Source organism: Cervus canadensis, chromosome 7 (genome assembly GCF_019320065.1).
Source record: "Cervus canadensis isolate Bull #8, Minnesota chromosome 7, ASM1932006v1, whole genome shotgun sequence".
Lineage (NCBI taxonomy): Eukaryota > Metazoa > Chordata > Mammalia > Artiodactyla > Cervidae > Cervus > Cervus canadensis.
The window spans coordinates 80,837,485-80,864,443 of NC_057392.1; the positions used below are offsets into that span (position 1 = coordinate 80,837,485).

A 26,959-nucleotide genomic window follows, 5' to 3' on the forward strand; every position below is an offset into this window, starting at 1 on the left:
TTACAAGGTGAATTTTTAACTTGATTTTCTCTAACTTTTTCCTAGCAAAATACCTCTCTAGAAGCTATAGTTCAAGTAAGTTGATTTCCCCTCCCCCACCCTCATTCATATTTCTTGAACTTGTCTACTAATTATTGTGTATCTGCATCACAAATTGTTTGGTTTTTTATAGAATGCTTCAAGTGATAACCAAGGAATTCAATTAAGTGCAGTTCAAGCTGCTAGGTAAGTTAAGGACATATTTAACGTTTGTAACTTAGACAGGAGTTCTCTTTTGGGTTTTTACTATATAGTAGTCCTGTTATATTAACTTTGATGACAAACAATAAAAAATAGTCATAGACCTAAAGAATTTATTTTAAAAATTATTCTGTAAGATTATTCTCTAATTAAAATTAGCAATTTTCTAATTCACTAATACCTGGAAGCTTTAGTGTACATTTAATATGTACAAACACTGGAAGAAAGTTGATTTGACATGTTATTGCTATAGACTAATAGAAAAACATTGTAAAACTTTTCATTCTTTACTGAATAATAGGTTTGATTTTATTAAAAGTGAGATTCTTCAGATTGTGCTTGGGTAGCTGATTGATCTCACAGTTTTCATATTGATCAAACGATCAGTTGAATTAAAGCTTCCTGCAGCAGTGTACAGGCTGCACGATGTGAAGATGTAGGGCTGCAGAGACTCCTGCTATCATTTCACACATTTCTGTTGTAAAACCTGTGCACTCGTATTTCAAAGGGAGAGCCAGAGAAACTTAACCACTGAGACATTTGTATTAATAAATAGCTTGGGGAAGACATGGTTGTGTCATAGTACAATATAGTGGTTTCTTTGTTTTTTTATATATGTAAGAATAATACCCTATGTTCTAATTATCAGTAGGAAAGAGCCACTTAAGCAAGACATTAACTGGTTATAGAATTTTAAAGTGGAAAAAGACTTCACACCTTCATGTAATATCTTATCCAGTGCTTTGAGTCCCTTTTATGTTTATTAGACTTTGCTACTTTTGTATATTCAGTGTAAATGGCCCAGAACAGATAAGGAAATTATAAGATTACAGTGTTGCCCTATACAGGTTAAAGAACTTATTAGAAAGGTCTTTGTTAATATAGGAAGAAAGTCACAGAAATTTTCATATCTCAAATAACAAATTAATGTTAATAGGAAGAATGGTTAAGAAATGAAGACATTATGCTCACCATTGTCAGTGTTAATTATAATACTGGAGCAGCTCTTCTCAACATGAGTTCTGCAAGATAATGAAAGTCCTAAGGCAGGGTATCTGAAAATACAGTGTGTGGATCCCTAGGAGATAACTTTAGGGACTGTTACTTTCACAATAATTCTAAAAAAGAATAAGACTTTTATTTGCCTTTTTTTTCTTTAAACTGCAAAATTGCTGGGTAAATTACTGGCACCTTAGCACAAACCAAGACAGTGTCACCAAACTAATGATTGTATATGTGGTATGTACCATTTTGCAATTGGAGGAAAACCATCATTTCTCTTTAAGAATGTCCTCAGTGAAGTAGTAAAAAAGAAGTTTTCTTTTATCAAATTTGAAAGCTTGATTAACAAAGACTGGGTTAAAGACTGGCTTATTTCCTACTTTGTGTAAAGAATTGTGCCATATATTATGAGGAAGCATGTGGAATAATTGTTGCTCTGTAAGAAGTTTAGAAAGTAATTAGGAAGGCAAAACTATGTAAAAAATAGTGATGCTCAACAGTAAGTGTAGCTGTATGCCGTGTAAATATTCTTGGAATTTAGAGAAAGTAGGTCAGACGGTCAAGAATCTGCCTGCAGTGCAGGAGACCTGGGCTGGAAAGATCCCCTGAAGGAGGGCATGGCAACCCAGTCCAGTATTCTTGCCTGGAGATCTCCCCACGGACAGAGGAGCCTGGTGGCCTACAGTCCGTGGGGTTGCAAAGAGTCAGGCACAACTGAACAACTAAGTGTACACACACAGGTTGTGTAGACAGAGTTTGAATAGACAGAAAAAAGAGCATTCCAAGTGTGGGAAATAGGATTTGAAGGGCCTGCAAATTAGATTGAAATGCTGGGAGAGACAGCTGACCCTTGAATTACAGAGGATTAGTTAGACAGATAAAATGGGAGTCAGTTTGTGGAATGTTACAAAGCTCAGTCAAGGAGTTTACATTGATAGGATAGTAAACTAGCAAGTATCACTTGGTTTATATAGGGGAATAACATTTCCTTTAGTTGTTGAGAATGTTGTTGAGCTTTTATGGTCTTTAATTTAGTGTATAGAGTAGAATAAAGAATTGGACACTGGTATCAGCTATAAACTTGTACCAGCATCCTGCATACTTTTGTCCTAACTTAAAAGAAGTGGTAAAGTGTTCATGTCTTTATGGTTGTTAGAACCATGTCTAATGGTTCATGTCTATTATTAATAATTTCTGTGAATGTATAAATTAATCTTTTTGTAATAGAGAAAATTGCATTATATAAATTTAAAAAGTAACTTTCAGGAAGAGTGTTTGTGCCACATATTCAGTTTATTGTAATCAAATGTGAATTTGAATTTAATTATGTTTCATTAAGTTTCATAAGGGGTATATGTATATCTCTTACAGGAAGCTTTTGTCCAGTGATCGTAATCCACCAATTGATGACTTAATAAAATCTGGAATATTGCCTATTTTAGTCCATTGTCTTGAAAGAGATGACAAGTAAGTACATTATTTTAAGAAATAATTTAGGGTGTGTCCTTTGCAGAAGACAACATTTTCTTAGTAGTTAGTTTGATCTTCAACGAAAAAAGAGAAGGGCTATAAGATGGAGTTAAAAGCCAGCATGAAAAACAGTGTAAGATATGTTTACACCAAGAGACGGTAAAGATCAAAAGGGAACTTGCGAGTGATATATTTAGTTAGCCTTTAAGCTTTGAAAATTAGTAAGATCTAGTTTATCCAGATAATTACTTGAGAAAACTGTTTAGTTAGTAATGTGCAGGTATCTTAATAAAGAGTTCTTAATAAAAGTAAAGACACTTTGAGAGGATTATATGCATTTTATACCAAAGATATATTTTAAATAGTCATTGGAAGTTAAAAAATACTGGGTATATAGATCATTTGCATCAAAATATTTAATACTTTCAAAATTCTGGAAGGGAGGAATGGTTGGTAGATATTTTGGGCCAATGTAGAAATTCCTGCTGTTTAAAACAATTTGGTTTTTTTGTAGTCCTTCTTTACAGTTTGAAGCGGCATGGGCTTTGACAAACATTGCATCTGGAACCTCTGAACAAACTCAAGCAGTAGTTCAGTCTAGTAAGTTGGTTATTAAGAAACAAAATTGTAATTTTCCAAAAACAGGTTATTTAAAACAGTGCTTTTTCTGAAAGAATAGAGCTATTAAATTATAAAATAATTATTTTGAATTCAGTAACACATAAGGCAGTTGAAATAAGCCAACTTAAGTATGTTACTTTGGTCATCTTATCCCAGTGAGGGACATTTTCTGTTTTATAAAGTAGCCGTTTGAGACAATGGCTTGAATTTTTTTTCATTGTTATTATAGGATTGGTTATGTTCCAACAAATGTAAGTAGGAAATAATCACTACGTTATGTTATTGTAACTTGAGTTATTTCCATGAGTATTATTTGATTCTGCTTCCCAGGTGGTGCTAGTGGTAAAGAACCCACCTACCAGTGCAGGAGACAGTAGAGACGCGGGTTTGATCCCTGGGTCGGGAAGATCCCCTGGAGAAGGGAATGACAGCCCACTCCAGTATTCTTGCCTGGAGAACCAATGGACAGAGGAGCCTAATGGGCTCTAGTCCATAGGGTTGCAGATAGTTGGACATGACTGAAGTGACTTAGCATACACTAAACAAAGAAATTCATAAGTTTAAGAAGGTACTTTGAAAATCCGCTTCAAATATATAAGCAGTATTCTTGTCTAAGGGCTTCCCAGGTGGTGGTAAAGAATCCACCTGCCAATGCAAGAGACGCAGGTTCAATCCCTGGGTTGGGAAGATCCCCTTGGAAAAGGAAGTGGCAACCCACTCCAGTATTCATGCCTGGAGAATTCTATGGACAGAGGAGCCTGGCGGGCTACAGTCCATAGGGTCACACAGAGTCAGACTCAACTGAATGACCGACACACACACACATAAGTATACCCGATTGACCTCTCTGTACTTAAATAGCATTTTTCAAAGCAATATCAGAAGGAAAAGAAATGAAAGAATCATTTATTCAGTGCAGTATTATTCTGTTAAATGTCTCTCTGTATTTCCTTGTTGTTAAGCAACAAGCATTTTCTGATTCAAAATGTCTCACATGGCCTGGTTAAAGACCCCTGTGATACCATTTTACATTTCTATGTTGAAAAAAAAAAGTTATTTTAACTATTGGAGGGTTTTTTCAAATATGAAGATAATACTCTATAAGGAATTAATTTTTTTAATTTAAATCCAGTTTAATTGTGAATAAAGTTTTATCAACTTAATTTGATGTTTGTATGTTGAAGCTGTCATTTTGATGGTGACAGTTTTGTCTGCTACTCAGAAATTTTGTACTACTGTTAATCTAATGAAAATCATTTAATGAGAATATATTTTATTTTTTTGGTAGGTTTGTTTCTTTTGGAATTTCAGCAAAGAAACAAGTTCAGTTTTCGGTTTACAGTATTTTCAACTTTTTTTTTTCCATTTTTTAAAAAATCTAACTGATATCTAACAGTATCTTCAGACTTAAATGATAGCATGTGTTTTCTTCCTTCAGATGCTGTGCCACTTTTCCTGAGGCTTCTCCATTCACCCCATCAGAATGTCTGTGAGCAAGCAGTGTGGGCACTGGGAAACATCATAGGTTTGTCTAGAACTCATAATACTAGTCCAGCAATTGTTGCGATCATGTACTGTGTAATACAAAATGCCTACTAGGAGTTGAAAAAGAGAAGCAGCTTGTTGTTTCAGTTCTAGTTTTTATGAACTATTTTACAGAAATTAATAGCTGTTTAAGTGTAAATGCATAGTAACAGAAGGAACATTTTGTTGCTTATGCCATTATATCTCTTTGTATATAGTCAGCTCTTAGTTATTTGAATAATTACAAAATATGTGTATGATTTAGGTATTTTCCTCATCCTCCTTTATTATGGTCAGGTCCGTTTTATTCCTCAACTCTCTTAACTGTCCTGGGAAATATTAAGAAAAAAAGAGGTGGTAAAACTTAAACCAAACTTTTTCTCTACAATAGCAGTTTTGAGAGGAATCTTAAGTTGAAATTTTTTATATCTCTTACAGATTTTAGTACAGTAAAATATGGTAATGTTGTCCACTATTATCACGAGGTCATCATCATACAGGTGTCTGTATGACTGTCATGTAGACAGTCTCGTTAAATGTTGACCACCGTGATTACCGTACCTTTTTGGTTTTCTTTGATAAATAATTGCAAGAAGAATAATTAAAGACAGCTGCAGTATTTCAGGAATTTGTTTTTTAACTACAACCTTAAGTTTACCCAAACTCAAAAATTCAAAAACCTGGAGAATGGAAAAAATCTGGGGTCTGAACTGTATTGTGTACCATTATATTAAAAGTTATTTTTGCCACAGATTTTTATTTTGCATGGAAGTAATCAGCCTTGCTCTGATAAAGCTCTTCTTTATTACCCTTTTGGGGGCCAGGATGGAAGGTGAAGTATAGTTAGTGCCCCACAGTTGTGAGTTTTCAAATGGACAGATTTCCCTATAAACTGTTCTTCGTATACAATATATTGCTGTTAGGAATGCTGTCATTTGTATATCCAGAGTCCCTTACTTTATATCAAATTTTAGATATAATATATATATAAATATATATATATATTTATAAAATACATCTTGATCTTTGGTTTTTAATTCTAGTGACACTGTAGAATAAATGGATACAAAAAGAACAAACATTTTATCTTCAAATACTGTAGACATAGTTTATAAGTCTCTAGAGTAATTTATAGTTAATACTCTCTCGCTTTGACATCAGGTCATCGTATAAATTCTAGATATTTTTCTCTGTAATGGTATTCCCATGCATTTCTTTTTACAATATGAAGTTTTCTTAAACTTAGAGCACCGTTGAGAGAGAAGCCTAAAGTAACAATCCTCCACTCACGAAGCACTTGAAAACCTCATTTAGGCTCCTGGCGTTTAGGTGGCAAAAAAACATTTTATAGGTGAGCAGCGTATGAACCTGAATACATGAATAATGTACAAAGGAAGTCTTAGTACCTTACGTTACATCTCTTGACTCAAAGAACTAAAATGTGAGCTAGGTTATTATTGTCTTAAACTGTTGCATATATCAAAATAGTGTATATGGTTCAAGTACAATAAGCAGCATATTGAACCCAGTGCTTTATGTCTTCTGAATTACTTATTGTATTAATAAATCTTCCTTCCTACAGGTGATGGGCCACAGTGTAGAGATTATGTCATAAGTCTTGGAGTTGTGAAACCTTTACTTTCCTTCATAAGTCCATCTATTCCTATAACATTCTTAAGAAATGTTACTTGGGTTATGGTCAACTTATGTCGCCACAAAGACCCACCACCCCCAATGGAAACCATTCAGGAGGTAACAAGTGTTTTTTGTTTTGTTTTTTTTTTTTAAACTAAAATAGATATTATTATGTGTATATTTTTATCTATGTATATTTAAAAATCTATATATTTCTCCCTCTTTAGATTCTTCCAGCTCTTTGTGTTTTAATTCATCACACTGACGTAAATGTGAGTAAATGCTTCACATCATATATTTTTATGTGTATGTATATTTAAGGCTTCACCCTAGTTCAAGAGCTGTTACACATAGTTTGGTATTTTTGTATTTACTCTGTGTTTACCCATATCACAACATGTAAATTTCAAGTGAAATCAAGCCTGTTATTTTGGTCTGGGCAGTAATGTATGTGCATATATTATGTATTTGTGTTGCAAAAACTGACATTGGAAGTTGTTAAAGTTGCCAGTTAGTAAGCTCTCACTAAGATTATATATTTGACTGTTCATAATCGTTTTATGAAAGCTCATTTTGACAGCTGGCCAGTGAGAGAACACATACACCTAGTGGTGTTATTTTTTGAAAGGTAAAAAAAAGCGTGTGTGCCTTTATGCGTGCGTTTGCATTCATACACCATTCTCACACCGAACCATAAACATCAGTTGCTCTTTAATTTCATTATTACTCTATTAATTCATTTATAGTGACTTTGCTAATGGTCTCACTTGGTATAAAGATAATTCTTGAGTATCCAAACAACAGGGGGGAAAAATAGGTGTAAACCAGATTTTAAACATAATTAAAAAAAATAAAATAAAATAAAAAATAAACATAATAAATATATCCTACTCATTCTTTCTAACACAGAGAGCAAAGGAAAAAGCAACTCAGGAAGAATGAATGAGTAGGAAACAGCTCTAACTGCTTATAAAGTCAGTCTAGCCTTCCTGTGTTAGAGGAGCTAGAAATGTTATGGGTAAAAGGAAATCGCATGGACAAAACGCATAGCATCCATCAGAAACTTGTGTAGTTCTTCAAAAACACAGTTTGGTATGATCAGTGTGTGACAAACAGCTTCATTTCTTCAGTTTCTTAGGTAGTAATACCTTTTTGCCAAGATCTCTCTAAAGATACGGAACAACTTAAACTTCAAATTATACTACATTAAGTTAGAATTATATTATGTGTTTGACATTGATAGAGTAACATGATCTTTGCTCTAAAGATATTTTTTATAGCTCCACATAGTCTAAGATCTTTAAAAGCAAACAGAAAACACACATGTAAGCAAATTTTGGTTTTGGCTTCTTATAGTCAAATTTTTCATATTTTAAAAGATTTCCAAGAAAGATTAATCTCAAAGTTTATAAGTCTACTGGAAAAACCAGACATCTTGGTTGACCTTATTCAGAGCTGTATTGTGTTCTTTCCACTTGTTTACTCCAATCCATTTGAGATTGTAACTCCATTTTTCTTGCTCTTGATGTTATCTTGAATTTCCCAAGCCAGTTTGCATTGTTTTTTTTACTAGCATTAGTAATACTGTTCGCTAAATAATAGTGTTTACTAAAAATAAAATCTTCTTAGGTTAACACTTATAAATCAGGCCATCAAAGAAGTAAAAATAACTAAAATAATGAAACTGTTTCCACAAACCATAAGTGAAATATTGAAATTACACTAGAGTTGTAATTAGTAAACTTATCCATAGACTTAACTTTGCTGACACAAAAAGTGCATATGAAGTTACTTTTGTAAGTTGAAATTTAGTTGTCTCACATGTTTTGATACTTCATTATATGTGTGAATTTTTTCATTCAACGTCGTCTTTTTACATTAAAAAATATCCATAGTGCTTCTTAAATTTCTGAAAGGAAAAATGACAAAGTGCTATTTTCTTCTAGGGGCTTCTTCGATGTTATAAATATACCATTGATTTAGAACTTAAAGATTTCAAACTTATTTGGCTTGTCTTTTGACATAGAGTTCATATTCTAGAAAGGCTTTGAAAGTAAAGTTTCAGGCATAATTATTTATTACTCTCTTTGTCAATAATTGCATTATTTAGCAACTTAACAGTTGTTTGTCATACTTTGTTTTGCCGTAACTTCTAATTAGGACTTAACATACAAAGATGAAACACAATGGCCTGTTGTACTTTGAAATATAATCATAGTAAGTTAATTACATGAGCTTTTTTGAAAACGTAGTTTTGGCAGCTGATGTAAATTGTAGTTTGGTTGGTTGGTTCATTGTTTTGTTTTTTTAAACTAGAACATGTTTTTTGATTATAGATCTCACAGATTGACCTGTGGTTGCTTTTAATGTCTTTATCTGTAGCTGTGGGAGACTTCTCCTATTTGGGTAGTTGCCTCTAGTTTTACAGAGCAAAGCAAACTGGTTGGAAAAGATGAAAGTACTATAATCCTAATACTGGACTGTTGGCTTTAGACCAACCAACATGGTACTGATGTGAGAACACCTTGAGTATATTCACCTACCCCAGATGTTTTCATTGTGGATACATATACATATAATGTTGGATACATACACTCTTTCCAACTAAATGCATTTATCACAATGTCCTTGGGCCTATTATCCCTCAGTCTGAGCATTTGGGAAAGAGAATGTCCTTTTCTCATATGTTATGTGCTACATAAAATATTTGTATCTTTGAGATTGAGGAGTGGCTATCAATCTGTGATTGGGATCATAATTAACCTCAATATCCTAAATATGACTGGAACATGAACATACTTGATACAGACATTCATAGTTGATTATGCTTAGTATCATAGAGAAGACTAACATTCCAGTGATTTTAAGTGAGAGCAAACAGAAGAAAGAAGATGGTAGAACAATCAGAGTTTAGTCCATATGGTTAACAATTTTTGAAATGAGAAAGTATTCAAGGATTATTTGAATTTTTTTTATTCATTAGATACTGGTAGATACAGTCTGGGCCCTCTCTTACCTTACTGATGCTGGCAACGAACAGATACAGATGGTAATAGACTCTGGAATAGTCCCTCATTTGGTTCCTCTTCTCAGCCACCAGGAAGTTAAAGTGCAGGTGAGTTTTTTATTAATAAAAACATGCTACTGTCTGCTTTAAACATGACATTCAAATATGGATAATATCAATAGTTTAAAGTATTTTTTAGTCTAATAAAACATATCTGTGATGGAAAAGAGTGAGTTATTATATCCCCATTTTAAAGAAGGAGAAAATGAGGTATGATTTCTACAAGAATATCCCTTTTCCTTCAGAAAAAAAAGCCAAGTTGACTTCTTTGTAAATTACTGATCTCTAATGTAGAGCAGGGCAGTTCTTAAAGCAACTTAGGTAGCATCTGAAACAAGTGTTGATGATTTTATTTTTCCTGCTTTCCCTATTTTTCTTCTCTCACTCTCCTACTCTTTTTTCCTCTACAGCCGTCCTTTCTTACTCTTCTTCACTGCACCTGGCAAGCTTAGTTAATGCTCAGCATCACTGGCACTGTGATAAAGACTTGGTACTGAAATGTGCTGCTTAGGGGCTTCCTGACTTGCATTCTTCCAGTTATTTAAAATCGTTTTCTTTGATTTTTGTTTTATTGTATTATTTTAAAATCCTTCTGTAGAAGTATCCCAAAGAACCTACATCTAGAAAGAGCAAATAAAGAGAAGGTGAAAATTTCACACAGTTATAAGCAATAACTGTCAAACTATGGTGGTAAAGGGAGGTGCAGCAAGCTCTCCCTGTCCTTCTTAGGTAAATAGCATGCTTTAATCATAGAGTGACGAAGAACCTGTAAACTACAATAATAGCATAAGGAAAATTGTTAACCAGATTCACTTTATTAACCTTGGCTAGATGATAAAATCAGGTGTGTGAAGTTTAAAGAGAAAAATTGGCTTCCCTTGCCCAGCTTTTAGAATTTGTTTCAGTAAATCTGCTATATTTCCTAGAAATCTGGGCTTTAAAAAGCTCTTTAGGTTATTAATATGCTGTCAAAATGAAAACCCATCTCTAAAATTGAAAGCACTTGAAAGAAAAGAGGGAACACTTAGCTAAATTCAGAAATAATTAATTAATAGAATACTTTGTCATTTAGGGGTATTTGTAGTCTATTTTAAATATTCCTACTAAATCCTTATCATGAAGTTTGCATTTCTTAAGTGTGGTACTTAAGTCTTGGTATAGGTTTTTGGTTTGCATTTTGTTTTTGTTTTTTCTGAATGCATCTTCACTTTTAATACTGGACTTTGAGAAAATAGGGCTGAGACTTTTACTTTAGCCAGCCCTCAAAGAAATTTACTGTTCTATACCTTACCTGATAACTAATACAGATTTTTTTTAAACTTTTAAAATTTTTCATGCCATAACTTTGGAATGTAGAAAGAATAATGAACTATGTAGGTTTCCTATAGATTTCTACTTTCCCTCCAGATTACTTTGACACAAATCCCAGATATTGTATAATTGCATCCAGCTTGCATCTGTAAGAAGTAAGCCTATTTTTTTTAACATTCACAGTACCCAGAGCACTTTAGAAATAATCATTAAAATCCAATCAGTATCTGAATTTTACTTTTTGCCTCATTTTTTTTCACAACTTGACAAAATCAGTAGGTCTTCAAACAAGGTCAGCACATTACATTTAGTAGTTATGTCCTTATGTTTCTGTTACTCTTCCTCTTTTCTTTCGCTTATTAAATTTACTTGTTGAAGAAACTGGCTCACTATGAAACATTTTTGAAAGAAATTAAATAAGACCTAAATAAGTAGAAAGATACTTATGTTTGTGGATTGGAAGATTCAGTATTAGGATGGCAGTGGTTCCCAAAATTATCTGCAGATGAAATGCAGTTCCTGTTAAAATCCATATTGAAAATACAGTGGACTCAGAAATAGCCGAAACAGTCTTGAAAAAGGAATCAAGTTTGGGGACTTCTCACTTCAAAACCTGACTACAAAGCTAGAGAGAAAACAAAATTTTGTGATTCTATTATAAGGATAGACATACAAATCAATGAAATAGAATCAAGAGTCCAGAAAGAAACTCATACATTTGTGACCAATTGATTTTCAACAAGGGTGCCAAGAAAATTCAATGAGCAAAAACAGTCTTTTCAGCAAGTGGTGCTGAGGCTACTGGATATCCATATATAAAGGAATGAAGTTGGATCCCTATTTCACACCATATTTTTTAAAAATAAACTCAAAAATGAATCAAACAGCTATTATGAAACATCTGGAAGTATAAACCTCTTAGACGGCATAAATCTTCATAACTTTGAATTAGTAGTTTCTTAGATTTGACACTGCAAGAAGCCAAAGAAAAAATGGCCAAAAAAATAATTGGACTTCCAAAATTTGAAACTTCTAAAGAGACCATCAAGAAAGTGAGAAGACAACCCACACAATGGAAGGGGATATTCACAAATCATATATGAAATAGGATTTGTGTCCAGAATACATAAAGAACTCTTAAAACCCAACAAAAAATGGCAACCCAATTTTAAATGGTTTTTAAAAATTGATGTTTTCCAAAGAAGATATACAGATGGTCAGTAAGCACGTAAGATGTTCAACATCATTAGTCACTAAGGCAGTGTAAATCAAAGCCACAGTGAAGTACCACTTTATACATACCAGAATGGCTATAATCAAAAAGACAGTAACGTGTTGGCAAGAATGTAAAGAAAGTATGATCCTCATACATTACTGGTAAGAATGTAACATGGTATGCCTCTTTGGAATATAATTTGACAGTACCTGGAAAAGTTAGAGTTATTATATGACCCAGAAATTCCACACCCAGGTGTATACCCAAGAAAACTGAAAACATGTGTTCACACAAAAACTTTTGTGTTACCTTATTTTCTTTATAGTCATAATTGTTATCTAAAGTTATCCTTCATACTTACTTGTTTATTGACCGTTTCCTCTTACAGTAATGGAGGCTCCCTAAGAACTGAGGTTGTATCTGTCCTATTCACTCCTCTGTTTCTAAATCAGTGTCTGACACAACTTGCTCAAAAATACAGGTTGCCATGAATGAATGAAGATATTTCTCATAGCCTGCCTAATACACCTTTGTGTATAAGGAGTGATTCCTATAGAACAACATCTCATTAAATATTTTTATGTTTCAGACAGCAGCACTTCGAGCTGTAGGCAATATTGTTACTGGAACTGATGAGCAAACACAAGTAGTTTTAAACTGTGATGCTCTTTCACACTTCCCTGCACTTCTGACACATCCCAAAGAGAAAATTAATAAAGTAAGTATTTTTAAATACTGTTAAATAGCATGTGAAGAAACCATTTTCATTTATGAAATTAGGGGGTTGAGTATCTTTAATATTTGTTGTTAATATCAGTTGTCATTTAGACATTAAGAGAAAGTAAGATATTTTACTCTTTATGATATGGACTGGTACGTGATTTTCCATTTTTACAATAAACCAGTTGCAAACAGTGCAAACTTGGCTCTCCTGGAAATGATGAAATAGAGATAATTGGGTGTTAAATGTTGTATGATTAGAAAATTTTAATATCTAAGTTAAGTAATCTTAAGTTTAATATTTTTTAACTGTCTGATTGTGTGTGTGTGTGTGTGCGCGCGCGTGCGCGTGTGTGCTTGTGGAGGCTATGAAGAGGGGGCTCTGACTGGTGATGCTGATACTGGAGTGCATCTGAGGCTGTTGTAGAAGCACGTGGGTTGTTGATTACAACACTGCCGATGATTATAGCCCAGGAGCAGCTCACCTAAGTAGCCTGACACCCTAAAATCTCTGACAGGTTCATTGAACGTGATCCTGTGATCTGATCCAAAAGAGCCTTCTGCACATTAGGAGTAAAACTTGTTTACTTGTTTTTTAAAAGAGAGAAAATGTTTCCTTTAGTAAATTCATATGTTTAATAAATTTATTAAGTTTGTAAATTATACTAATATCCTACATAGGACACTAGGCAGATATTTTGTCTCATTTCATTCTGTGTTTTCAAGTGACTTTTATTTTCTATAAGGAAAAGCAACTTCTAATCATCTTGGTAGCAGTAGCACCATTGTGGTATAAAGGGTAGCATAAAAAGATCATTGAGGTAGACCAGTAAAGCAGTTGAACATCTGATTCTGTTTTATCTTTGCGAGAGATGGTGCAGTGAATGAATATTACAAATAAGTATACAAAAACAATCCATTGTTTTATTTTTGTGTGTTTCAATCATCATGAATAATTGAGATACTCATCTGTTTTGGCTAGGACTCTTGATCAGAATAGAAGAGTATATAAATAAGATTTGTGTTTGTATTCAGTTCAGTTGCTCCGTCATTTCTGACTCTTTGTGACCCATTAACTGCAGCATGCCAGGCCTCCCTGTCCATCATCAACTCCTAGAGTCTACTCAAACTCGTCCATTGAGTTGGTGATGCCATCCAGCCATCTCATCATTTCTCGTCCCCCTTTTCTCCCACCTTCAATCTTTCCTAGCATCAGGGTCTTTTCCAGTGAGTCAGTTCTTCGCATTAGGTGGCCGAAGTATTGAAGTTCCAGCTTCAGCATCAGTCCTTCCAATGAATATTCTGGACTGATTTCTTTTAGGATGGGCTGGTTGGATCTCTTTGCAATCCAAGGGACTCTCAAGAGTCTTCTGCAACACCAGTTCAAAAGCATCAATTCTTCGGCACTCAGCTTTCTTTATAGTCCAACTATCACATCTATACATGACTACTAGAAAAACCATAGCTTTGACTAGACAGACCTTTGTCGGCAAAGTAATGTCTCTGCTTTTTAATGTACTGTCTAGGTTGGTCATAACTTTTCTTCCAAGGAGCAAGTGTCTTTTAATTTCATGGCTGCATTCACCATCTGTAGTGATTTTAGAGCCCCCAAAAAGAAGTCTGTCACTGTTTCCCCAGCTATTTGCCATGAAGTGAAGGGACCAGTTTTCTGAATGTTGAGTTTTAAGCCAACTTTTTCACTCTCCTCTTTTACTTTCATCAACAGGCTCTTTGGTTCTTCTTCACTTTCTGCCATGAGGGTGGTGTCATCTGCATATCTGAGGTTGTTGGTATTTCTCCCGGCAATCTTGATTCCAGTTTGTGCTTCATTCAGTCCAGCATTTCTCATGATGTACTCTGCATATAAGTTAAATAAGCAGGGTGACAATATACAGCCGCCTTGTACTCCTTTCCCAATTTGAAACCAGTCAGTTGTTCCACGTCCAGTTCTAACTGTTGCTTCTTGACCTGCATACAGGTTTCTCAGGAGGCAGGTCAGGTGGTCTGGTATTCCCATCTCTTGATGGATTTTCCAGTTTGTTTTGACCCACACAGTCAAAGGCTTTGGCATAGTCAATAAAGCAGAAGTAGATGGTTATTCTGAAACTCTCTTGGTTTTTCTATGATCCAGCAGATGTTGGCAATTTGATCTCTGGTTCCTCTGCCTTTTCTAAAACCAGCTTGAACATCTGGAAGTTCACGGTTCACGTACTGATGAAGCCTGGCTTGGAGAATTTTGAGCATTACATTACTAGAGTATGAGATGAGTGCAATTGTGCAGTAGTTTGAGCATCCTTTGGCATTGCCTCTCTTAGGGATTGGACTGAAAACTGACCTTTCCCAGTCCTTTGGCCACTGCTGAGTTTTCCAAATTTGCTGGCATGTTGAGTGCAGCACTTTCACAGCATCATCTTTCAGGATTTGAAATAGCTCAACTGGAATGCCATCACCTCCACTGGGTTGTTACAGTTCATCAATTCCTTAGTATTTGTTCAGCCAAGCTTCTTTGTAGTCTTAGTGCTTAGAACGTTTTCAAGAAGTTTTTAGAGAGTTAGTTTATTTCATTAGCAATTTGTCCAGGGAAAAATACAGAAAAGGGGACAGGGAAATACAGATTCTGAAATTTTTTGTTACGGAACTCATTCCATAGTAAAAATCATTTGGTCATGGTAGTGAATGCTTTTTCCTAGTTCAGCTGCAGATTTTGTTTTTTAGTAAGAAACATTAAAGGAGTTTTTTTCTGCAGGAAGCAGTGTGGTTCCTCTCTAACATCACTGCAGGAAATCAGCAGCAAGTTCAGGCAGTAATTGATGCCAATCTTGTACCAATGATAATACACCTTTTGGATAAGGTAAGAAAGTCATCTTGTTAGTGTCTGTGTAAGAAGAAAAGAACTTAATATAACTAATTATGTGAATATATATTTTTCTGTTTAATTAGAATCGATCCAGTGGCATAAGTAGTATAGTAATGTAGTATTAATATTAAAACTTTCAAGCAGTTTTTATATACATGAAGCATTTCTTTTTAGAAACCACTGGCCCTTTTTCTTATCATTCTTTTATCAAAATTACCATTATCTTGGAATTTATTAAAAATTATATATGCTTGAGTATTGTTCCATGCACTTTACATATATTACCTTATTTAATACTGTATACTCTGTAAGGGTCAAGAATTATTCCCATTTGACAGATGAAGAAACTATAGTATAGACCAATTAACTGCCCAAGATCAAACAGCAAGTAATTGTGCTATTTAGTCATATGCCATGTCATCACATGCTTACATTAACGTTTGGGAAAGACACAGTTTAAAATGTCACAATCAAAAAATAAAATGTCACAATCACAACATATGGGTTTTTTCCTGACCAATGATCTGTCCGTTAAAGAGAAGTTATCTCTATCCTCTTTTCCTCCATGTTTCTTACAAACTGCTAGATTGGGTTCAGTGTTTAGGGAAAAATATTTAATGCTCTAATGATTCTCATGCGGAGATACATTCTGTTTCTGCTACGTTTAGTGATAATACAGATTGATAAGTGAGCTCAGGTGTTACCAGACCATTCCACCCATTATTTTAATGTTAGTCACCATTCTTTCACATAGTGGTTTTTAAGCAATCAAGATGAACATTTACCTAGATCCCTTATTTTACTAGGAACTGCAAAATGATGAGTTTGTAATTCTGTCATTCTTTATGTATTAGGCTGATTCTTCAGTAAAGAAGATTAAAGAGCATTTCCTTATCAGCTGTTTACTCTTAAATACATTTCATATAGGAAAAGCAAGATAAATGTTTGATTCCTGCTTATTATCACTCAGTTTTTAGAATGACATTGTTCCGTAACAACCTCAAAAGGAGACTAGTGCAAAGTTTTCAGTGTCATTAGGAAATTATGGATTTACATTTATCTCTTTTTATTATAAGTTTCAGTCCTTTGTAGTTATTCTTTCTGACGCTCAGGTTGTCCCTGACCAATGGGAATCTCTTTTAAGTTTGGTGCCTGTCTTTTTAACATCACCCGAGTATTTTTTGAGAGCTTCCTACCTTTTGAATATGACATGATTCCTGGGCTTTTTTTTTTTTTTGGTATATTTTCTCTTTTTTTTTTTTTTTTTTTTTTTTTTTTTTTTTTTTTTCTTTTTTCATTTATTTTTATTAGTTGGAGGCTAATTACTTTACAATTTTTTTGGTATATTTTCTGACCTAGACCTAGAATTAACTATTTTCAGGGTGTCTTGGTTCCTTTTTGTAGCAAGTGGTATTTAAAGGTCATTGTTCAGTTACTAAGAATGATCATTGCTACAAGATTGTCATGGTATCGAGGCTTGAATGAATAAAATAGGTAATTTTTTCTTTTTTTAAGAAAATTAAAGATATACATATTGTAATTTTTGTAAACATGAAAATTCATAAAAACAAATCATAAATGAAAGAAAGCTATCAGATATCACTGAGTAAGATAACTATTTTATTTTCACTTCTTTGATTTTGTATTTTTATCTCGTCTATGCTGGAAATCTTTCTGTAGACATATTACCTGATATATATTGAGGTATATAATATAAAATCTGTCAAAATAACAAGACCACATTGATGCAAACAACATAACTACTCCACTTTTGGGATTTCCTTGAGGATTTTTTTGTCTTTAGGATATATTCTATCGATGATGTACTTAAAAATAATGTCACTTGAAATAATTTCTATATGTGTAGTTAAGCCACCAGCTTCATATACAGTTTTTTGTTTCTGTGTGTTTTTTATTTGGGGGAATTGCTTCAGTTTGGAGGTTTTATTTTTCTTTATTTTTGCACATGCCAAGAGGCTTATGGTTTCTCAGTTCCCCAGTCAGACCCTCAGCAATGAGAGTGTAGAGGCCTAACCATTGGACTACTGGGAAATTCCCTTGTTTATTTTGTTTTTGGTTATGTGAAGCATTTAGAGTTTCCAAGTGAAAAATAAGTACCTTGTTTTCAAGGTAATACACAAAGGTCTAACTTCTGTTTCCATCTGTTCTTCCCTCTTCTTTCCCTTAATTTTGGGGTTATTCTTCTATTGTTTCTTCCTTAAATATAAGCAAATGTCTATGTAAAGTTTTTTCCACGTGCCAGGTTATATTTAGGATCACTGGATCCACAAATAGACATAGGTATAAATTTGCTATATAATGCCCATTTATTGCTAGAAAGGTTGTGTACTGTTTTATACTTCTACCAGTCTTACTGACAGATACTTGGGTCTTCTCAATCTGATAAGTAAAAGTAGATATCCTACTGTAGCTTTTTTTTTTTTTTTTTTTTTGAAGTATGGTTGATTTACAGTGTTTAGTATTAATCCATTGCAGTTTTTAAATTTTCTTGGTTAACTCTCAAAGGTGAGATTATTAAATCAAATATATGACTTTTTAAATGATTTTTAAATTTATTTTTTAATTTGTATGAGAGTAACCTTTATAAGAGTAGTCTCTCTCACAGTCTCATTAATGATGGGTATTTTTATTTTTAAAACTATGTGTTTAAAAGATACTTTATTTTACTTTGACATTACTTTGACTAAAGTAAAATTATAAGTTCCTTATTTTTTTCTAACTGATTTTTTTTTTATCATTGACTTCATTTGATATTATGAACAGCAATATCAAGTCAGTTTGTTGTTGGGAAAGTTCACAAAATAGAATCTCCGTTTGGTTAGGTTAAATTGGGTTCAAAACCTTATCTTTATTATATGAATACATAAAGGCTAGAAGAAAACCAGGGGGAGTATGCAGTTGAAAAATCATTTCAGGAAACACCTTTTCCAGTTTATCTTATATTACAGTTTATATCCTTTACTTTGCTTTTATAGGGAGATTTTGGCACTCAGAAAGAAGCTGCGTGGGCCATAAGTAACTTAACAATTAGTGGGAGAAAAGATCAAGTAAGTTCAGCTCTTATATATTTCTCAAAACTGATAAGTAACAGTACTAATAATTCTAAGATTTGTATTTCAGTAAATCATAATTTAAGATAATAGCAAGATAATAGACATCCTGTGATATATAAAAATGTCACCTTGACTTCCTTTAGTTATATTTTGTAGATGTGAAGTGTTCTCTTTCCAGCTTCTTGGCCTACAAGAATTTTTCTAACATAGGGTAAGATGAAGCACTTATATCGTTAGGGTTGTTTTTGTTTTTTTAATGTTAAGGAAAAAAACAAGACTTTTTAGGTTAATAGGGCAGAATGAAACTGCCTCACACATTCTCCTAACAAATGAACAACAACAAAAATTATCTGACAGTAAACCAAGCAAGGAACTAAATTCAACTTAAAAACTGGGACTAGGAACTAGGGTGAATAATGTGAGATGCCTCGGTCATAAAATTTAAAGAAACACTCACTCTCAGAGTTGTGCAGGTAACAGAGCTTAACATTGTGCCAACTGGCAAAAGAAAGTGAGTTTTATTTATTTGTTATCTTCTGGCCACACTGCACAGCATGTGGGATCCCAGTTCCTGGACCAGGGACTGTACACCCTTGCCTCCTCCTGCATTGGCAGCACAGAGTCTTAACCTCTAGACTGCCAGGAAAGTCCCAGTACCAGATATGTTTCACAGACAAGTAAATAGGGGCAAATTTGGAGCACATAATTTTCACAGATAAGCCATAGACTGAATCCACTCAAATATGAATATAGAGCAGAATATAAATATATTGCATGGCAATAACTAATAAAATATAAAGAAGATAGAAAATTTGCAAATTTTATGGAACCATAGAATAGCAGATTGAGAGATGGCCAGGTATATGAGAGTGCTAAATGTTAAAGCCAAGAGAGGATGCTGTCACATTGAACAATTACAGTTTAAAAAAAATAATAATTATCTGGCCTCTTAACTGACTTCATAATTTAATATTAAAGGAGAAAGGATCTCTGAAGGAAGCACTCCTTATGGCAAAGAAGTGTGTCATATGAAGTTGAGTGATTCCTTCATTTTCACTTTAGTTTTTCTTCATGAAAAATAAACATACTGCATTAAAAAGAAAATAAGTTTAGTTTAATGTAGGCTGACTTAACATGTGAGAAATAAGGTCATATTTCCAAATTCAAGATTATAAAGTCAAAATTATTCCAGTGAGATAACAGAGTGCACAAATGAAATTCACTGAACATTTATTATATCATGTTGTTTTTCCTCTTCAGGTGGCCTACCTAATCCAACAAAATGTTATCCCACCTTTTTGCAACTTGCTGACTGTAAAAGATGCACAAGTTGTGCAAGTAGTACTCGATGGACTAAGTAATATATTAAAAATGGCTGAAGATGAGGCAGAAACCATAGCCAATCTTATAGAAGAATGTGGAGGTAAGTTTATTCTATGCTGTTATTCCACATTTTAATGTTCTTTTTGTAACTATTTTATTTTCAAATGCAACACTTCTATATTTTTCTGTCTTAATCAAGTAATAGAATCAAATAAATACTATATTCTATATGTACAGTCCTGCTCAGCTTCCTGCATATGTTTAGGTGACTGAATTGCTGCCACATATTGAACAGGCACTGTGCTAAAGGTACTGGGAAGACAGTGCTAAACGAGACACAGTCCTTGCCCTCAAGGCATGTGGTCTGATCAGGGAGATAGACATGAACTGATTTAATGTGCTGATTACCTAATAGAAATGTGCAACAAAGTGAAATACCTAATCTGTCCTGGAAGAAGTAGGAAGTGACCTGAGCTGGATTTTGAGAGATGGATAAGGATTAATAAAGTGAAAAGGGATGAAAGGTGTTCCAGGCAGAGATAACACCATGAGCAAAGTCTGAGGTGAGAAATAGCATTCAGCAAATTAAAAGTAGTTCAGTGTTGCTAAATCACAAAGTATGAAGCAGAAACCACCGAACGATGAGACTATGGAGTTAGCCGTTGATCAGGCCCCTAGTCTTAGAAGCTTTGCAGCACAGCAGACACTATAAGGCAGTGGGTCCCAAATCTGGCGGTGCACAGCATGCCGTAGCTTTCAGCTCTTAAGATGAACATCTAGACAGAACATGGGAGTTTCTGATGTGGATGTGGAACAACATGTTACCAACCTAGGTGAGCATAAAAGTAAAGCTGTTTCTGATAGAAGTGAAAGGAGAGGTAGCTAAAAATAGGAGAACTAGTATCTTCAACTTATTTGATAGAATTCGGAGACTTGAAAATTAATAGAAAGTGTTTGTTTTTAAAGTTACTTAAGTGATACGCAGCATACAAAGTGACAGGTAGAACAACAACAGCAAAATTCATAACTGTCAAGTTGGGAACAGGAAATGGGAAATACTGTTAGGAAACTAGTTAGGAAGTGAATTCCAGAAAAATTTAAAACTTAAAAAATTTAAAATTTAAAAGGAATAGTTAATTTTTTTTTCCTACTTGTGTATTTTTTTCTTTTACCATATAAACCTTTTAATAATTAAAATTTTATTTTTAAATATTAATATAAAAATATAGATCTTGAGCATTGCCTATTTCACTGGAAGTAAAACCTAGCTTACAAATTTCCCAAAGGATCCTCTGCCATAGGGTACAACAAGTCATTGGAAGATTTTACCAAGGGAATTGGTATGTTTAAATGGAGCATGGGTATGAGGGGAATGGAACCCTGGTAGAGCCTGGCAGGAAACCACCTAGGAAAGTATATAGCGATCACACCACAGTAAATGAAGGCAGTGATAATAGAGACAAGGGGAAATGACAAGATTCAAGAAATGGATAGGATAGGCTTTGAGGTTTTTGAGATTTTGTTATAGAGTATTGAGGGAAAGGGGAACTTTAATAATTAGTCTTTCTCTCAGATTTCAAACTGTTGTTGATTATCACCAGTACGAATACAGTAGAATAAACAGTGTAAATGAAGAATGGCAGATAACATTGTGTTTGAACAGCTTGAACTTTAGGTACTTATAAAATGTCCTCATGGAATTATCAAGCAGGTTTAAAGTTTTAAGCATCTGAAGCTCAGAAAAATGAAGCCATAGATGAGTACAAGTCTTCACCCTATATGTAAATAGTTAGTTAAACCTTTTCATGGAAAGGCCCCATAAGGAGAGTGTGTAAAGTGAGAAATATGCCCAAAACAATTTCCTCCACTTAAGAAATAGAGGACAAATACTCCTGAAAGGGCAATTTCACTTTAATCAGAGATTTTAAAATTAATTATTACTCCTATTAGGCTTCCCTGGTGTCTCAGTTGGTGAAGAATCCGCCTGCAATGCAGGAGACCACCTCTGGGAGGCAAGGGTTTGATCCCTGGGTCAGGAAGATCTCCTGGAGAATGGAATGGCAATCCACTCCAGTATTCCTGCCTGGAGAATCCCATGGACAGAGGAGCCTGGTGGGCTACAGTCCATGGGGTTGCAAGAATCAGACATGACTTAGTGACTAAACCACTACAGAGCAAAACAGTATTCAATTTTTATATCAATAGATTGTTTACATATTTTGCTTATGATTTAATACATTTGCTAGTATTTACAGGGGAAAATCCTCTTTCCCCTGAAATATAGTTGTTGATCATGATCATTTTTCATTATACTTAATAGCTGTCTTAACATTCATATTTGTTAATCATGAGTACTTAAAAGTTTTTTCTTACATGCTCACTAGAAAAATTTGGCAAATGCTACAAAATAGAAAGAACTTGCTTTTAACTTTTTTTTACTTTTCTTGCACATTTGGGTTTTGCTGTTTGTTTTGGGGTATTTGGGGTTTTTTTCTTTAGCCATGCCGCATGGCTCATGGGATCCTCGGTTTCAACCAGCATTGAAACCAAGCCACATGACAGTGAAAGCCCAAAATCCTAGCCACTGCGCCGCCAGGGATCCCCAGCTTTAATAGGGCAGTTTCACATACTGTTACTCCTTACAGACACTGACGTATGATACATCATTTTCTTCTGAATAGACAGATGTCCTGTTGCTTAATTTATATGTAGTTAAACACTCAGGTGTTTGGGCTTTTTTTTATTTTTATTTTTTTGACTGCAGTGTGCCACGTGGCATATAGAATTTTAGTTCCCTGACCAGGAATTGAATCGATGCTGTTTGCATTGCAAGTGTGGAGTTTTAACTGCCAGGGAAGTCCCTCAGATAATTTTTTAAGATAAATATGCTATGTTTATGTTGTGAATAAAACCTTACTGTTTTTAAGATTCACCTTTAGAATAGATACCCCAAAATTCAATTATGTGTTCCCAAGATTATTGTAACCTTTTTGCCACTGTGTTGTTGTGGTTTTAATTTTATTATTATTTCACTTCATAAAATTTCTTACAGGACTGGAGAAAATTGAACAGCTTCAAAATCATGAAAATGAAGACATCTACAAATTGGCCTATGAGATCATTGATCAGTTCTTCTCTTCAGATGATGTATTTAATAATCTTATCATTTTCTTAGTTTTAGTTAATAAGCATAAGTCTGGATGAAATTTAAGCTAGGATGTATATGTATGTATTTTAGAGGAATGGAATTGAAATAGATACATAATATTTCAGTATTTTAAAGTCCTTTGGGTTATTAAAAAGTAGTATTAGCTCAAATGGCAAAAAAAGATGAGAATTTTCTTGACAGTGAATAAATTAGGCTTTATTTTCCCTTGATGTCTCTATAGTTATCATATTTTATATTGCTAATAGCCTAATGTGTTTATAAACAAAATAGTGAAGCTAGTATATCCTATAATAAATCCATTATGACAATAATCAGTTAATCTGTATTTGAATATATTGCCACCATTAATTTTAGTTTGTGATCAAAAACAAATATGAAGTGCTCGCTTCGGCAGCACATATACTAAAATTGGAACGATACAGAGAAGATTAGCATGGCCCCTGCGCAAGGATGACACGCAAATTCGTGAAGCGTTCCATATTTTTAAAAAAAACAAATATGAAGATAAACAAATACAGTGAAAAAAAATTACCAAGAAACATAAGTTACTGTATAATATATACTATAGAAGAATGTTTTCAGATTATCAGTATATGGTAGTTGAAATTAAAGAATTATTTTTAGGATTATCTCTTTGGGAATGTTAAATCTAAAATTATAGTGATCAGATATAGCCAGCAGTGGATTTCTGGATTGATTTTCTCAACTTTTTAAAAAAGAAAATGGAATATTATTAAATATTTTGTTAAGCATATATGGTTTGTAGATTAACTTGACAACGACAATACTAAAAAAGAATTAGACTATTTATACCTACAGATTATCAAGCTAAGTCCTATTTAGAATAAAATATTTGTTAAAAAGCATGCTTTTTTAAAAGTAGCTTTTATCATGTATTAAAGTTGGATATTTTTAGAAGTCCTAATTGATAATTAGGTATACACAAAGCCTTAATGATTTTTAATACTTCAACATGCAGGTCTTACTTACTCTGTTACATTGTGAAAAGAATAATAAAGATGATTTGCCTCTTTATAGGAACTACACCATAGGCACATAACTTTGTGGTATTTCAACCGTTAGATATAAAGCATATAGAAAGAACATCAGTTATCCATTTTAATACGGCTATTATCTTACTACTTTAAGCTCAAAAGTTGTCTCCAGTTGCTATTAAAATATTAACTGAAGAATACACTTACTCTCCAAAAGTGGTAGCGTTAGAATGAGTATACTCTCTGAATTTGAGTCATAGTACCATCTCCAATCTCTTTCATTCTTTCAGAAGATACACATTTTGCACATTCTCTTCAGTTTCTTCCCTTTTGGCATCCCTTAAGGAATAAACCTTTATGAAGTGTTTCAGGGTTCTCAAGGGATGGTAGGACAGTGTTGGCCACCCATATAATCTCTGATACTTTTTAAATAGAACTGTTAACTACAATACTGTTTTATAATTTAAAACTAACCATCACCTTCTTTTTTTTCCCTCCCCCTTAGATTGATGAAGATCCTAGCCTTGTTCCAGAGGCAATACAAGGTGGAACATTTGGTTTCAATTCATCTGCCAATGTACCAACAGAAGGGTTCCAGTTTTAGAAAGATGTTGTGGAAGTTAGGTACAATGCAGCACTGGGATATATATATATATATACATATATATAAAAAGGTTTGATCCATCAAGCTTGGCTCATGGGATCTGCTGCTGCATTAAATCGGGAAAGAAAATGTGAAGATTTCATTTGGAATCACAGAAAATGCCCAAATGAGGTCAAGATGGCGAGTGGGTGCGAGTGAGAATGAGTGGCAAAATGTAATGAAAACTCTACATGGATGCTTATTTAGGTTGTTCAAAGTAAAAAGGGCTACAGGTCACAGATCTTCAGTGCCTGAGAAGGAACATTGACTTTGTATCAATTGAGGGGAAAGTGCAGTACTGTCATCTTCAAGCCTTGTAAGCATAAAAGAGATAGGATGCCCATAAAAGTCAAAGGAAAACGAGCCCAGGCCTTGCTATGAAGCAGTGTGTGAGTGGACAATGTTGAATGAATGTCTGGCTCAGTGATGGAGAGCCAGGTTCATCTTTCAAATCTAGGGCTCTTCATTCATGAAGCAGACTCCTAGTCCTGGAGTGACTGTGAACGAGAGTGTGGTTGTGGTGCGTATGTGAACGCATGCAAGCTTGATTTGCCTTCAGGGGGCTGATAAACTAGTAGAATCATCAGTGAGATCGTAAGTGTTACCGTACACTGGACCTGCCAACAGAGACCAGCTCAGCAGCAGACGGTGTGTACTCTGCAGCCTGTGTTTCCTCTTTCCCGCCCCCCCTCTTCCCACCCCTCCTTTTTTTTTTTTTTTTTTTTTTTTTTTTTTTTTTTTTTTTTTTGTGGGAGTTTTTTGTTTTGTTTTTAGTTTTTATTTACTTTACCTAGTATGGCTTTTTAGTTGCTTCTCAAGTCAGAAAACTTTCAGGAAGGTTTCCCTGTGCATTTGCACCAGATGAATGTTTGATGCTATGAAAAGCTTTCCATATCATCAAAACTAATTTGTGTAGATTTTTGCATGAAAAAAAAATCATAAATTTCCCTCAAAATAGACTGTGTTGCAGTACACAAGTTGCCATAATAGTATAAAACAGTAAAATGTGCTTTTAAAAGCCATCCTTTTCATTTTCAGAGATAACATAAAGATCTTTGCATGAGGTAAATCTACAGCCTAGTTCATTTTTAGATTTTGTTGAGTCCTGTAAAGAAGAAGAAGAAAAAAGTTTCAGTTGTGGTAGAATACCGTGCTGTGTTTAAATGTTACTTGTTTTCAAACTTTGTTTTCTATGAAAATGATATGGAAACTTCTAAAATGGAATTTGGTGCATATGTACTGCTGAATAAAGACCGATGAAGAGGTTTGAGTAGATGTACAAATCAAGTAATGGTTTGAACACCTTTAATAATATGCCTAATCTGTTCAATTGTTTTAGAATCTTTTTATCTTAGATGTAGGCAGCCATGAACAATCTATTTTGAGCCACTTTAGGGAGAAAACTTTGTATTTTTAAAACTTGCATAAAAGTTATGCAAGTGGTTTTTATAAATTGGAATAATACCTCAGTTTTGAGGTTATACACACTAAATTAAATGTGACATAAATTAATTTGTACAAAAAGAACTCTTTATAAGGTGGCTCATTGTAGGAAATCCTGTGCCTTCCCCTTTGAGCACAAGTGTTGCATGAACAACAGTTTGCTATAAGAAACATACCAGATTAGCCACCATTAGCATCTATATCTACTTTGTGTTTAAAAATCAACTGGTAATTCTGAAACACTGTAGAATGGATAAAAATTATTTTGTGATCATAACTCTTTGTTGAACTAGAGTATTTTTGCAGCATTCCTTGTCATCAGAAACATGGTTAAAGTTTAAAACTAGAAGCAGCAGAAAACTAGCTTGTAAAATTTATCCAAGTAGAGTGCAGGCTAGGCTATCTTGGGGAAATAAACATTAAAACTCAAAGCAATGTTTTACATGGGGCATGTGTGTGTACTGTGTGGATTTTTTATATATGTTAATGTAAAGTTAGAGTACAACTCAGTTGCTTGTGTTCACTTGTCTTTCATAAGCTTTTAACATTGACCCAACATTACAAAAGAAATTTCTTAAATTCTTTAGTTTCATTTCAGTATAGACGTATTAATATTCCACCTGACTGGATTTGTTCAGCTGATGCCATC

The 26,959-nt window shown here is 33.9% G+C and overlaps 1 protein-coding gene and 2 non-coding genes across 3 annotated transcripts in view; all 3 read left to right on the forward strand.

Annotated features, from left to right (window-relative positions):
* Window positions 1–26,759, forward strand: part of KPNA4 (karyopherin subunit alpha 4) — a 58,580-nt gene extending 31,821 nt beyond the window's left edge. Inside the window, exons 4-17 of the mRNA XM_043473874.1 lie at window positions 46–75; window positions 173–225; window positions 2,614–2,709; window positions 3,227–3,312; window positions 4,772–4,858; window positions 6,440–6,609; window positions 6,720–6,764; window positions 9,476–9,607; window positions 12,676–12,804; window positions 15,553–15,657; window positions 18,660–18,731; window positions 19,998–20,160; window positions 23,113–23,207; window positions 24,730–26,759. Of these exons, the coding sequence (XP_043329809.1) occupies window positions 46–75; window positions 173–225; window positions 2,614–2,709; window positions 3,227–3,312; window positions 4,772–4,858; window positions 6,440–6,609; window positions 6,720–6,764; window positions 9,476–9,607; window positions 12,676–12,804; window positions 15,553–15,657; window positions 18,660–18,731; window positions 19,998–20,160; window positions 23,113–23,207; window positions 24,730–24,828 (1,362 nt within the window). The 3' untranslated portion in view covers window positions 24,829–26,759. The remainder of the gene's footprint in view (window positions 1–45; window positions 76–172; window positions 226–2,613; window positions 2,710–3,226; window positions 3,313–4,771; window positions 4,859–6,439; window positions 6,610–6,719; window positions 6,765–9,475; window positions 9,608–12,675; window positions 12,805–15,552; window positions 15,658–18,659; window positions 18,732–19,997; window positions 20,161–23,112; window positions 23,208–24,729) is intronic.
* LOC122445694 lies at window positions 13,019–13,357 on the forward strand. The gene has a single exon (XR_006270648.1).
* Window positions 23,608–23,714, forward strand: LOC122445711. Its single transcript, XR_006270655.1, has one exon. It is a non-coding gene; the product is annotated as a U6 spliceosomal RNA (small nuclear RNA).
* Window positions 26,760–26,959: the final 200 nt, after the last annotated feature.